We start from the raw sequence: 13,859 nt of genomic DNA on the forward strand, positions 1-13,859 counted from the left end.
TGCAACGCAAACAAACAAAAAAAAACATGAACAAGAAAACATCTTGAAGTGACTTTGTGCATGTGCAAACAGAAAATCCAGGAAAAAAACATCAAAATATTCCTGAAATAGCACCGTACACCAACGCTGTGTGCAAAAATCCCAGTGGGATGCAAGTCAAACAACAACAAGACAACTAAGATTAAGGCCATCAGTCTAACTCCGTACTACAATAAACAAAAACATGGCCAAACCAAAAAACTTTTAGAAATCACCAAAATAAAGCCATAAATGCAATGTAACAGTGATCATAGGAACTGTGACCGAATTTTTTACAATAAACTACATAAATAACATGTAACACCAAACCCTAGAGCGACAGCTGGCTGCATGAGTTACTCCACAAACAACAGGAGCATCAGTCGGAGTATCAAATTTTTCAATACACCTTTAAGATCAGCACACTAAATCACAAAACAGATAATACTTTGCAGCGGTCATCCGGAGCGAAACATTTTATTTTAGGCCACTGAATAGCAGTGGCAAGCTAGGGGTGTACAACTCCTCTAGAGCAGTTTTGAGTGAAAATCTCATTGGTAGCGATTCAAGTTGCAGTTTATTGGCAATAGCATTCCAGACCCTGGGGGCATCAATAGCAAAGGCCCTTCCTCCGTTTTTTGTACGGGCAATAGGGAATGTGAAGCCGGTAGATGAGCAAAGACCCGAGGTAAAAATTTGTTCAAATGTGTTCTTTTAAACAGAGAGGAGATCCAGCAGCAGGCAGTCTGCGGGTTGTTTTGGGTTCTCCAGCTCATGGTGCGAACCCCTTGCCCACAACAGGGGGGGGAGGGAGGGTAATGAGGAGGGAGGAGCCGGAAGTGAGGGGGGGCGGGGTCTGAAGTGAGGGGCGAGGGGGGGGCGGAGGTGAGGGAGGTGACGGGGGGGGGGACAGGAGGGCCGGAAGCGAGGGGGGGAGGGTGGGAAGGGTGGAAGCGAGGGGGAGGGGCAAAGTGAGGGGAGGGGGCAGGGGGGAGGGTCCAAAGTGAGAACGAAGGAGGGGCCGGATGTGGAGGGGGGGCCGGATGTGGGGGAGGGGCGGATGTGGAGGGGGTGAAGTGATGGGGAGGGGCTGGAAGTGAGGGGGGGCAGAAAGGTGGCGTCCTAGCCAGGTGCTGTCCCTGTCTCTCATCTCTCTGCGTCATTTCCCAACTGCTCGGGACGTCTCCTGGGCTCCCGGGCGCTCCAACAGAGGTCTGACTCCACCACTCCACCACCACCCTCCTCCTCCTTCCCTCTCTCTCTGCGCTGTCTCCCACGCAGCCGCTGCCGTCTTTGTCTCCCCTTGCTGCTGTGGCCCAGGCCCTGAGATCTGTGTCAGTGTGTGTCTGTGTGTGTGTGTTTGTGTCTGTGTGTGTGTCTGTGTCTGTCTGTGTGTCTGTGTGCGTCTGTGTGTGTCTGTCTGTGTGTGTCTGTGTGTGTGTCTGTGTGTGTTTGTGTCAGTGTGTGTGTCTGTGTGTGTGTCTGTGTGTGTCTGTGTGTGTGTGTCTGTGTCTGTCTGTGTGTCTGTGTGCGTCTGTGTGTGTGTGTGTCTGTGTGTGTGTCTGTGTGTGTGTGTCTGTGTGTGTATCTGTGTGTGTATCTGTGTGTGTCTGTGTGTGTATCTGTGTGTGTGTCTGTGTGTGTGTGTCTGTGTGTGTATCTGTGTGTGTGTGTCTGTGTGTGTGTGTCTGTGTGTGTGTCTGTGTGTGTGTGTCTGTGTGTGTATCTGTGTGTGTGTGTCTGTGTGTGTGTCTGTCTGTGTCTGTGTGCGTCTGTGTGTGTCTGTCTGTGTGTGTCTGTGTGTGTCTGTGTGTGTGTGTCTGTGTGTGTTTGTGTCAGTGTGTGTGTCTGTGTGTGTCTGTGTGTGTGTCTGTGTGTGTGTCTGTCTGTGTGTGTGTCTGTGTGTGTGTCTGTGTGTGTGTGTCTGTGTGTGTGTCTGTGTTTGTGTCAGTGTGTGTGTCTGTGTGTGTGTGTCTGTGTGTGTCTGTGTCTGTCTGTGTGTTTATGTGTGTCTGTGTGTGTGTCTGTGTGTGTGTCTGTGTGTGTCTGTTTCTGTGTGTGTGTGTCTGTGTGTGTGTGTCTGTGTGTGTCTGTGTGTGTGTCTGTGTGTGTGTCTGTGTGTGTCTGTGTTTGTCAGTGTGTGTGTCTGTGTGTGTGTCTGTGTGTGTTTGTGTCAGTGTGTGTGTCTGTGTGTGTCTGTGTGTGTGTCTGTGTGTGTCTGTGTGTGTGTGTCTGTGTCTGTCTGTGTGTGTGTCTGTATGTCTGTGTGTGTGTGTGTCTGTGTGTGTGTGTCTGTGTGTGTGTGTCTGTGTGTGGGGAGCGATAGTGTAGCGGTTAGCGCGCTGCGCTATGAACCTGGCGACCCAGGTTCGATTCCCGCTCACGGCCAACACCAGTGACGATTATCTGAACCGGTCCCGGGCCTCCCCTAGGTCGACTCAGCCTCAAATGAGTACCTGGTGCGGTGTGTAAACATCGCCACTAGGGAGACAAAGGCGGTCGGGCGTGGTGCCGGCCACCCACCCCCTCGTGTACCGTTCCGGCCTTCATAGGTGCTCGCTAACAGCACTTGCCCCTACAGTCTGTTAAGGCTATATGGGGGATCTTTTGTCTTTGTCTTTTTGTGTCTGTGTGTGTCTGTCTGTGTGTGTCTGTGTGTGTGTCTGTGTGTGTGTGTCTGTGTGTGTCTGTGTGTGTCTGTGTGTGTGTCTGTGTCTGTCTGTGTGTCTGTGTGCGTCTGTGTGTGTGTGTTTGTGTCAGTGTGTGTGTGTGTCTGTGTGTGTGTGTCTGTGTGTGTATCTGTGTGTGTGTGTGTCTGTGTGTGTATCTGTGTGTGTGTCTGTGTGTGTGTGTCTGTGTGTGTGTCTGTGTTTGTGTCAGTGTGTGTGTCTGTGTGTGTGTCTGTGTGTGTGTCTGTGTCTTTCTGTGTGTGTGTGTCTGTGTGTGTGTCTGTGTGTGTGTCTGTGTGTGTGTCTGTGTGTGTCTGTGTTTGTCAGTGTGTGTGTCTGTGTGTGTGTGTGTCTGTGTGTGTATGTGTGTCTGTGTGTGTCTGTGTGTGTGTGTCTGTGTGTGTCTGTGTGTGTGTCTGTGTGTGTGTCTGTGTGTGTGTCTGTGTCTTTCTGTGTGTGTGTGTCTGTGTGTGTGTCTGTGTGTGTCTGTGTTTGTCAGTGTGTGTGTCTGTGTGTGTGTGTCTGTGTGTGTATGTGTGTCTGTGTGTGTCTGTGTGTGTGTGTCTGTGTGTGTCTGTGTGTGTGTCTGTGTGTGTGTCCGGTGGACCGGTTCTGGCTCCTGCCACCATGAGGGGTGGACAGTCCTCTACTCTGGGCAGCAGACTGCCAAACAACAGGGTGTGGCTCTTCTTTTGAACAAAAGAATGAAGGGGGCGTGGGAGCGTGGCGGTGAGGTGTGGGAAGCTGTAAGCGCCAGGCTACTTTGGGCTCGCCTTCCCATCAACCGGAGGCAAGGAATGGTGGTCGTGGTTACTTATGCCCCCACCGAAGATGAACATCCGTGGAGGGATGCAGGCAAAGCCGATGAGTCAGATGCCTTCGATGACCTCCTGTCACAGGTGCTGGCTAAAGTGGCCCCTCGGGATAGAGTCATCATGTTGGGTGACTTCAATGCCCGAGTTGGTCATGATGCTGGCACCTGGTCTGGAGTGATTGGAGGGCATGGGCCAGATCAGCTCAATAACAACGGTAGGAGGCTGCTAGATTTTTGTGTAGCCCATGGGCTTGTAATTACCAACACGCTGTCCCGGCATCGGCGCATCCACACAACATCATTGATGCATGCCGGGTCCAAGGAAGAACATCTGCTGGACTACATAGTGACGGACCAGCGGATGCGAGCCCATGTCCTTGACACCAGGACCTACCGTGGAGCTGATCTGCCCTCTGACCATCGACTTGTCATCTGTAAGATGCGCCTGCCATTCTTCCACTCCGGTGGTGGGTGTACAACCAGGACCCCATTCCAACCTAAAGTGGCCTGGTCTCAGTTATCTGATGAAAGTTGCAAGCGAGAATTTCATCATCGCTTGCGGCTGGGATTGGCATCGTCCCCGACTCCTCCTGATGTCGAGGGTAAATGGGCGAGGTTTAGGACTGTGACTCATGCAGCTGCAATAGCTGCTTTGGGTACGCGGTCCAGACCTCCCCAGAGACCCTGGCTGACAGAGGAGGTGTTCAGGATGGTTGAGAAAAAGCGACAGGCCCACTGTCATCGGCAACAGAATCCCACGTCAGAGAATGAGGAGGCTTACCGCAGCCTTCGCTCGGAGGTTCGGAGGGCCGTGAGGCGCTGCAAGAATGGGTGGTGGTCGCGGGTTGCTGAGGAGATAGAGTCTGCCTGAGTGGGCCGTGATCACAAATCTCTATTTGACTCCATCAAAAAGTAACTTGCAGTGCCACACCTATTACAATCAGGGGAAAAAACGGTGATCCAATCTCCAACCCCCAGGAACAGGTTTGCAGATTTGCTGAGCATTTCTGTGAGGTCCCGGGGGAGGGAAAATCCCTCAGCCAGGAAAACATTGTGGCACAAAGTGAGGATGACCCTGCTGAGGCTGCGGTGCCTTTTTAAGAAGGGGGACCGCACAGACTGTAACAACTACAGGGGCATTTCACTCCTCAGTGTGCCGGGAAAGGTCCTGGCAAGGATTATTCAGCATCGCCTTGCCAGGCACGCTGAGGAGAGGCTTGCGGAGCCCCAATGCGGTTTCAGGAAAGGGCGGTCCTGCACAGATGCCATATTTTCTGTCCGTCTGCTACAGCAGAGGTGTATGGAATTCCAACAAGACCTACATCTCTGCTTTATTGACCTGGTCAAGGCATATTATACCATCAATAGGCCAGGGCTCTGGGTTGTTCTTCGTGCTTTTGGAGTACCTGACCCTCTGCTCACGATCATTAAGGACCTTCATGATGGTGAGCGGGCCCGGGTAAAACTACGTGGTCGGGAGTCAGAGCCATTCCCTGTACACCTTGGGGTGCGACAGGGATGTCCTCTGGCTCCCACATTATTTAACATCTATTTTGACCACGTAGTTCGTGAAGCCTTCATTAGCTGTACCGGGGGAATCTCCATATGGTACAGATATAATGGGAAGCTGATCGATGCCCGGGTGCGGTCAAGGGATGGCTCCCTATTGCTCAACCACGTTATGTATGCTGATGATTTGGTAATAGCTGCTCATTCAGAGGAGGAGTTGGAGACGCTGCTGCTGAGACTGGAGCGTGCCACTAAGAGGTGGGGCCTTACCATCAGCCCCACCAAAACTAAGCACCTGGCTGGGTATTTTGTACCATCGGACACTACACCCCCACAACTCCCAACTCGGTGATGGGGCAGTTGTGGAGAGAGTGGAGAGTTTTCCATACCTGGGCAGTGTGCTTATGACTGGCTCCAGTTTAACAGCAGAGGTCTCACTCCGAATCAGTCGAGCGGCAATATCTTTTCATCGGTTGCGTAACGCTGTGTGGAAGCTACCTGGTCTGTGGCTCCGCACTAAGCTTCAGGTCTTCTCGGCCAAGATCATTGCCTCCCTTCTCTACGCTTGCGATACGTGGACCCCCCTAATGGAACATCTTCGCCGGTTAGAAACATTTAGGCTGGCCTGCCTACGATCCATCCTGGGTTTAGCCAGACTGGATTGTGTGAGGAGCTCACAAATCCTTGAAAGATCTGGGCAGGGTCCCATCGGTGAGCTCCTCCGGCGGGGCAGGCTGCGATGGCTGGGTCATGTAGCCCGCATGCCCAGCCACCGCATGCCGAAACAGCTTTTGTTCGGCCGAATTGAGGGGGCTAAGCGGGCGCGGCACGGGCTAGAGAAGAGATGGAGTGATGTGGTACAGGAGGATGTGGAGCTGAGTGGACTTGCCGATGACTGGTACCAGCGGTGTCAAGATCGGCCTCTGTGGAGGAGGCTCGTGAAGCACGCTACTGGGCAGTTGGAGGCAGTCGCCCTCCAACAACAACGGAGGGCGGAGGAGCGATGCTCACAACAACGAGCGGAGCGCTGGGTGGGTAAAGCACAGCAGGTTGGCACAGTAGGGGGCACAGGTGGTGCATCAGCCAGTCATCTCAGTCAGTCGACCCGTGGCACCTGGGTCTGCCCCGTGACCTCCTGCCAGCGGGCGTTCGACACTTCACGTGGCCTCAGGGTGCACATAGCCTGGCACAAGCGTCGTGGTGACGTCACCGCCACTTAGTGGCGAATGGCGGTTGTTGTTGTGTGCGAGCGGACGCCTAAACAGCTAGAGAAGAGATGGAGTACACAGCAGGTGTCAGGTTCAGGATCGAATCCACGACCTCCTGTATACCAGGCGAGGGAGTCAACATTTTATTGATTGGCTGTGTCGGGTGGAGGAGGGCCCAAAGGCACACACACGTGCGTGCACAAGAGATCTTGACCCCAAAAAAATTACGAATCGTCTTCTCGGGCGGCATCTTTGCTCCCTTATACACTGCAATCGATGAGGCTATCCAGGAGGGCACGTGACGGATGCGCGTTTGTTTTTTCTCGAGCGCCACTGAGAACTCGTCTCTCGGCAGCACGCGAGGAACCAACGCAACTGCCGTGGCCTTCTTAGGAAATGCGTCCTCATGGACATGACCTCCGAACAAGTGACCGATTGACATTTTACAACGAGAAGATGAACGCTGTTCGAACGTTGCAGAGGGCAGTAGTGATAATAACGATGTGATTCAGTTCACCAGGGGGGGGGGGTGGGGGGGGGAAATTCCTCGCCGAGTCTCAAGGCTCTTATTCAAGAAGGGGTTTGTGAGATTTTTGCACACAGAGTTGTAATAAGTTTTTTTCTTTTCTGGAAGATTTGCTGTTTTATCACAGGATGTTTCTGTTACGCGTCGTCGCTTTAAGATGTTTCTCTGTTCATATTTTGTTTGTTGCGGTTGCACCCGAACTCAAGAGCTGCATGGCTCACAGGGATATACACCTAATACATGAAACTTGAGTGGACTTGCCGATGGCCGCTACCAGCGCTGTAGATGTAGATGCCACTGGTTCTTCACGTTCTGCAGATGCAGATGCCATTGGTTCTTCACGTCCTGTAGACGTAGATGCCACTGGTTCTTCACATTCTGTAGATGTAGATGCCACTGGTTCTTCACGTTCTGTCGATGTAGATGCCACTGGTTCTTCACTTTCTGTAGATGTAGATGCCACTGGTTCTTCACGTTCTGCAGATGTAGATGCCATTGGTTCTTCACGTTCTGTCGATGTAGATGCCACTGGTTCTTCACGTTCTGTCGATGTAGATGCCACTGGTTCTTCACGTTCTGCAGATGCAGATGCCATTGGTTCTTCACGTTCTGTAGACGTAGATGCCACTGTTTTTCACGTTCTGCAGATGTAGATGCCACTGATTCTTCACGTTTTGTCGATGTAGATGCCACTGGTTCTTCACTTTCTGTAGATGTAGATGCCACTGGTTCTTCACGTTCTGCAGATGTAGATGCCACTGGTTCTTCACGTTCTGTCGATGTAGATGCCACTGGTTCTTCACGTTCTGCAGATGCAGATGCCATTGGTTCTTCACGTTCTGTAGACGTAGATGCCACTGTTTTTCACGTTCTGCAGATGTAGATGCCACTGATTCTTCACGTTTTGTCGATGTAGATGCCACTGGTTCTTCACTTTCTGTAGATGTAGATGCCACTGATTCTTCACGTTCTGCAGATGTAGATGCCACTGGTTCTTCACGTTCTGCAGATGTAGATGCCACTGGTTCTTCACGTTCTGCCGATGTAGATGCCACCACTGCCATTTATTGTGCGTGGAGGTTGAACTAACGACTCTCGTTCCAAACGGGCAACTGGACAAATGGGACAGGTTTTTTTATTATCTCTAAAAGTCCTGAAGTTGGATGTTTGTAAGTAGAGTAGTGCGTGTACAAACTCGGGTGAACGTTTCCCCGCAGCGGCGTTACTGAATGTGACCGGCAACCACGATGAGCTGGGGCTACCTCACGCAGCTGCTGGAGGAGGTTCATCGGCACTCCACCTTCCTGAGCAAGCTGTGGATCACCACCTTCGTCATCTTTCGCATTGTTCTCACGACGGTCGCCGGCGAGTCCATCTACTACGACGAGCAGGGCAGCTTCTCGTGCAACACGGTGCAGCCCGGCTGCGTGAACGTCTGCTACGACAGCTTCGCCCCGCTCTCCCACGTCCGCTTCTGGGTGTTCCAGATCATCGCGGTCGCCACGCCCACCATCCTGTACCTCGGCTTCGCAGTGCATCGCATCACCAGGTACCGAGGTTCTCGGATGGAGTTTTCACAGTGGGGGGGGGGGGGGGGGGGGGCTACGGTGGAAATTTGAATGGCTGCCCGCAGTTGGAAATGTTTTAATTTATTTTTTAATTAGGTTGCGCCGTCGATTTGGTCACGATTTTGAACGGTGAAAGTGCCGGCAAGGTTTCCCCTTGACTTAGGAACGGAGTTCCGTTCCCGAGCCCCCCGTCGGTACGTCCGAACGGCTAGTTCAGTTCAGGAAGGCGAATGTGCGCTGTGTTTAAACACGCACACGGTCAGCGTCGTAAAATATGCTGCGATTCAACAGCAAAAAGGGAAGCATTGTTAAACTCTTCAACAATAAGAAATATAATACATTTGCATGCGATATCATAATTGCATATGTATAAAAGGCAAAGTTGTGATTATGTGTGTCTGTTCAAAATGTTTAGCGTACTTCCCGACATGCAACAAACTTAAAATTTGCCATGTGGGTACTTTCCATACTGTACACCATGCAAACATAAAAACACACTTTTATTTTTTTTGGGGGGGGGGTGGGGAAATGACGATGAAGTGTGGCAAGAATCGATATCTGGTGAGCTTTGTGGTATCGATTAAACAGGAATAGGCTGATTCTAAAGAAATCTACAACCTTCGATTCCTTTGCGCGATCTAAAGAATCGAATCTTGGCGCGCGAGCGTACGTTTTTTTACGCCGCGCGTTGGGTTTTATTTTAGTTTTTACGAATGAGGCAATGATCAAAGTTTTTTTTTTTCCACTTGTATATGTTATGTTTTTAAGTTTTGAGAAGTGTTTCAATATATGTTTTCCCCCGGGCAACGCCGGGTGCTTCCCGCTTAGTAGTAAATAAAGCGTCAAATTTTAAAGGAAGGTAAATATTTTCACTTACCTCGAGTCCCGACGGTGGCTCGCTCGTAGCGAGGGGTGAAACTTCGACGCCGCCGCCGCTCTCTGTCGTGGTAGGATCGAGTACAAGCGAGACGAACAAACCAAGCGAGCCAAGCGAACCGGCGGCCCCGACCGCGTGATTGAATGCACGGAGAAAGAGGAGGAGGTGGAAGAGGAGGTGGAGGAGGAGGGTGAAGAAGACGGCGAGGGGAAGCAGCACAACGAGCGGTGGAGGATCAAGACGGACGGCCTGATGGTGGCCTACACCCTCCAGCTGCTGGCCCGCACACTGGCCGAGGTTGGCTTCCTGGTGGGGCAGTACCTGATGTATGGCTTGGAGGTGGCCCCGCGCTTCGAGTGCGTCCGTCACCCCTGCCCGCACCGGGTCGACTGCTTTGTGTCGCGCCCCACGGAGAAGACCGTCTTCCTTCTGGTCATGTACGCGGTCGCCGGTCTCAGCCTCCTGCTCGAACTGTCCGAGATTGCCTACCTGGGGCTGGGCACCATCCACGACTCGCTGAGCGGGTGGCGCCCGCGCCGGCTACGGAGCAGGTGGGGGGCCTCGACGGCGTGGTTGGCCACGGTCGGCTATGCGGGGGGAGGGGTGGGGGGCGGAAAAAGTTCGGCGCGCGGACGGAGGTTGTCAGCTTCGGCGTTGGATCGCGAGAAACGAAAGCGTCGTCTCGTCAAAGCCGCCAACTTGTAGTAGCGGCGTTGCGTCACGGAAACGAAACGTGCCGGGTCGCTACCGGCTCGACACTCGCCGGCTGCGCGTCAGAGAGTGACCCCCAACTACGCCTACAATTCGAGTTTCCGTGACGTTTCGCCGATGATGACAACAGCAAAAAAACATCATGGGACCTCCCTTGCCAGTAACAAAATATAAGAATTTGTTTTACCCTTTTTTAGCAGTAAAACAGCTGTGTGAACGTGATAACACCAAACGTAAACCTCTTGCAAGGAATCATCTCACTGCATTGGCCACACACACGGTACTTGTAATGAACATGCAAACAGAAACACGCTCTGGTAGTCTATGATGATGATGATGCATTGTCTTTGAAACTGATTGTTCCACACCAGAGACAGCTTTCTTTAGAGCCTCGTGTATCTCACCCCGAGCTGTCAATGTCTTCGTAGTGGCATTGTCCTCTCATCTAACACTGTTTGAGACTAGGCTCTAAACAAAGCTGTCTCTTATTTTTGGTTCTTTCGCTAAAGTCACGTGGAAGGGAAATAATATTGGTTCCGTCAGCTCCCCAACCGCTATATATATAGATGATGTGTGTAGTTTATAGTGTAGTGTATAGTGTAGTGTATGTGTTGATAGCTATGTATATAGATGTTGTGTGTAGTTTATAGTGTAGTGTATAGTGTAGTGTATGTGTTGATAGCTATGTATATAGATGTTGTGTATAGTTTATAGTGTAGTGTATGTGTTGATATCTATGTATATAGATGTTGTGTATAGTTTATAGTGTAGTGTATGTGTTGATAGCTATGTATATAGATGTGTGTAGTTTATAGTGTAGTGTATAATGTAGTGTATGTGTTGATAGCTATGTATATAGATGTGTATAGTTTATAGTGTAGTGTATAGTGTAGTGTATGTGTTGATAGCTATGTATATAGATGTTGTGTGTAGTGTATAGTGTAGTGTATGTGTTGATAGCTATGTATATATGTTGTGTGTAGTTTATAGTGTAGTGTATAGTGTAGTGTATGTGTTGATAGCTATGTATATAGATGTTGTGTGTAGTGTATAGTGTAGTGTATAATGTAGTGTATGTGTTGATAGCTATGCATATATGTTGTGTGTAGTTTATAGTGTAGTGTATGTGTTGATAGCTATGTATATAGATGTTGTGTGTGTAGTGTATAGTGTAGTGTATGTGTTGATAGCTATGTATATAGATGTTGTGTGTGTAGTGTATAGTGTAGTGTATGTGTTGACAGCTATGTATATAGATGTTGTGTGTATAGTGTAGTGTATAGTGTAGTGTATGTTTGATAGCTATGTATATAGATGTTGTGTGTGTAGTGTATAGCTACCATTCGGTTGTGGGGGCCTCCTCTGACGGGAACCGCACCGGGTGACTTTCGTGAGCGCTCGCAACGTTCATACATTACGGTGTTAACTATTATTCATAATCAAGGTTTTTGGGTTTAGATTGCACTATCTACTGCACTATCTAATGCACTATACACTACACTATACACTGCACTATACACTACTATACACTACACTATACACTGCACTATACACTACACTATACACTGCACTATACACTATATACACTACACTATATACTACACTATCCACTACACTATACACTACACTATACACTACACTACTATACACTATACACTGCTATACACTACACTATACACTACACTACTATACACTATACACTACACTACTATACACTACACTACTATACACTACACTACTATACACTATACTATACACTACACTACTATACACTACACTACTATACACTACACTATCCACTGCACCATACACTATACTATACACTACACTATACATGCAATATAACCCAAAAAAAACCCTCTATCATGGACAGTGTATATATATTTTTTTGTTAATGAAAATACTCTTCTTGAAATTTGACTCGTTTCTAGGGTGGCAGATGCCATCGAGCCGGAATCGACGGCGGGTCCCAGAGCGATGTCACCGTCAGAATTGTGGCAGCTCCTTGACGAGGTGCAGAAACTTCAGACGGAGCTGGGGGTGACGCCGAGACCCCACCAGGAGCCCCCCGAGCAAGACGCTGGCGACGCCTCCCGCAAGTCTTGGGTTTAGCGTGCTAGTATTACTCTCGGGCGTCGTTATCGCTCAATCGCTTTTCGCCATCCCACGTTCCATTTACTCGGCCCCCCCAACGCGCCGCCGCCGTTTGGATCGTCTCGACTTTGAAGGTCTTCGTGACATTCTTCCATCGAGATTCAATCGGAGGCGACCGTCTGCGCTTTTAAGATTCGAGCGGCAGAGCGCGGGCACCCCGCTAACCCGCTCGCGATGGCACGGGGGGTACGCCAGCACCCAGCCTCGTGGCTCGGGGGATTCGGCGCTGGGTTTGTAACCCAGAGCGTTGAGAGTTCAAATCTCCTTAGAACGCGTTTTGTGTGGCATTGTGGCTTTCGCATTCGGCCAACGTATAAATGCATGAGTCGGGGGGGGGGGGAATGTTTGCGTGAGTGTTTAATCAATATGGAGGTGTGTTTTGATTAAAGCAACCCAAATATTTTTGTTACTTTAGCTTACTTCTTAATTTGTGTGAGTTTCTGTTTTCGTTGTTTTGTTAAACTTCCTCGTTCATCGGTGGATAAGAGGGCCTGAGTTTAGCGGGCACGTCGTTATTATACCGTAACAGCCTGCTCCGATTTATATTTTGTCAAACCAAAAGGCGTTTAAGATGCTGGCTATGCGGTTTGTGAACAGCTGTGGCCAAATCTGAACGGCAGGTGACACAGTGTTGTATGTATTGTTTTTCAGAAAAATATTCAATAAAATTGGGAAATGTAAATTATTATTGTGTATTTCATGTTAATTGATGCTAATTGAGTACGTTTAATATGATCAATCGCACACACCCACTAAACACACGCACACTCCCACTAAACACAGACACGTAGGTAAAATAAAATAAATGAAAACGAAATTAAATCACGACGTTTTGGAGGCAACACAAGCTTCCGTCTTCAGATGGAAACCGTCAGCAAAATTGCTTTGATAGCAGGCTACAGTCTACATTAGTGGTTTATTATTTTATGATAGACAACAACAACCGCCATTGGTCACTAAGTGGTGGTGACGTCACCACGACGCTGTGCCAGGCTATGTGCACCTTGAGGCCAAGTGAAGTGTCGAACGCCCGCTGGCATGTCACGGGGCAGACCCAGGTGCCACTGGTCGACTGAGATGACTGAAATGACTGGCTGATGCACCATCTGTGCCCCCTACTGTGCCAACTTGCTGTGCTTTAGACAGACACACAGACAGACAGGACAGGCAGACAGACACAGACAAGAGGAACACAGAGACAGAGAAAGATAGACAGACAGAGAGACACAGGCAGAGAGAGACATAGAGGCAAACAGAGATACAGACGTACAGAGAGATGTTGAATCGAACACCCTTAACTCGCTCCATTGAAAGAGATTCCTCGATCTTTGCCCATCCCCGAAAGTCGTTCTAGTTTCTATTTATTTCATTGTGTGTGGTGTGTACGTGTAAGCAATGTGGGATATCGATGTACACGGATATGAACAATATCAGCAGACAAGACGTCTTTCATAGTCTTTGGTTCTTTCAGTAAAGTCACGTAGGTAGAAAAAATAAAATAATAATAAAATAAATCACGATGTTTCGATCACAACACGAGCAGTCATCCTCAGGCGAAACATCCAGACATTGTTGCGGCAGAAGTCACGTGAGTTACAGAACGTGACAAAGGTGCTCCCCCCCCCCACCCCCGTGGCTCGCCCCGCTCAGCTGAGCATTGTTTTAATGCGGTGGGCTCACGTGAAATGTATTTCTGTAAAAGGAAGGTACTTTGAAAACCCACTGGCTTTACTCTTTTACAGTGAGGGAAAAAAGTATTTCATCCCCTGCTCATTTTGTACGTTTGCCCACTGACAAAGAAATGA

At 49.6% G+C, this 13,859-nt stretch overlaps 1 protein-coding gene across 1 annotated transcript; it reads left to right on the plus strand.

The window, feature by feature from the left end:
- Positions 1-1,121: 1,121 nt before the first annotated feature.
- LOC142918181 (gap junction gamma-1 protein-like) lies at positions 1,122-12,739 on the plus strand. The gene is made up of 4 exons (XM_076062306.1): positions 1,122-1,230; positions 7,962-8,293; positions 9,264-9,740; positions 11,832-12,739. The coding sequence occupies exons 2-4, from the start codon at positions 7,992-7,994 to the stop codon at positions 12,010-12,012; spliced, it is 960 nt and encodes a 319-aa protein (XP_075918421.1). The 5' UTR covers positions 1,122-1,230; positions 7,962-7,991; the 3' UTR covers positions 12,013-12,739.
- The last annotated feature ends 1,120 nt before the right edge of the window (positions 12,740-13,859 follow it).

The sequence above is a fragment of the Petromyzon marinus genome, unplaced genomic scaffold, assembly GCF_048934315.1.
Source record: "Petromyzon marinus isolate PM22_M1 ecotype Great Lakes invasive population unplaced genomic scaffold, UKy_Petmar_22M1.pri1.0 PM_G_Scaffold_56, whole genome shotgun sequence".
Taxonomy (NCBI): Eukaryota; Metazoa; Chordata; class Hyperoartia; order Petromyzontiformes; family Petromyzontidae; genus Petromyzon; species Petromyzon marinus.

Bases quoted from the DNA above. Each gene is read 5' to 3' on its own strand.
- LOC142918181 (XM_076062306.1), top strand. From the start codon at position 7,992: ATGAGCTGGGGCTACCTCACGCAGCTGCTGGAGGAGGTTCATCGGCAC. The intron at 8,294-9,263 runs GTACCGAGGTTC...CTGTCGTGGTAG, and splicing joins GCAGTGCATCGCATCACCAG to GATCGAGTACAAGCGAGACG. The intron at 9,741-11,831 runs GTGGGGGGCCTC...ACTCGTTTCTAG, and splicing joins CCGCGCCGGCTACGGAGCAG to GGTGGCAGATGCCATCGAGC.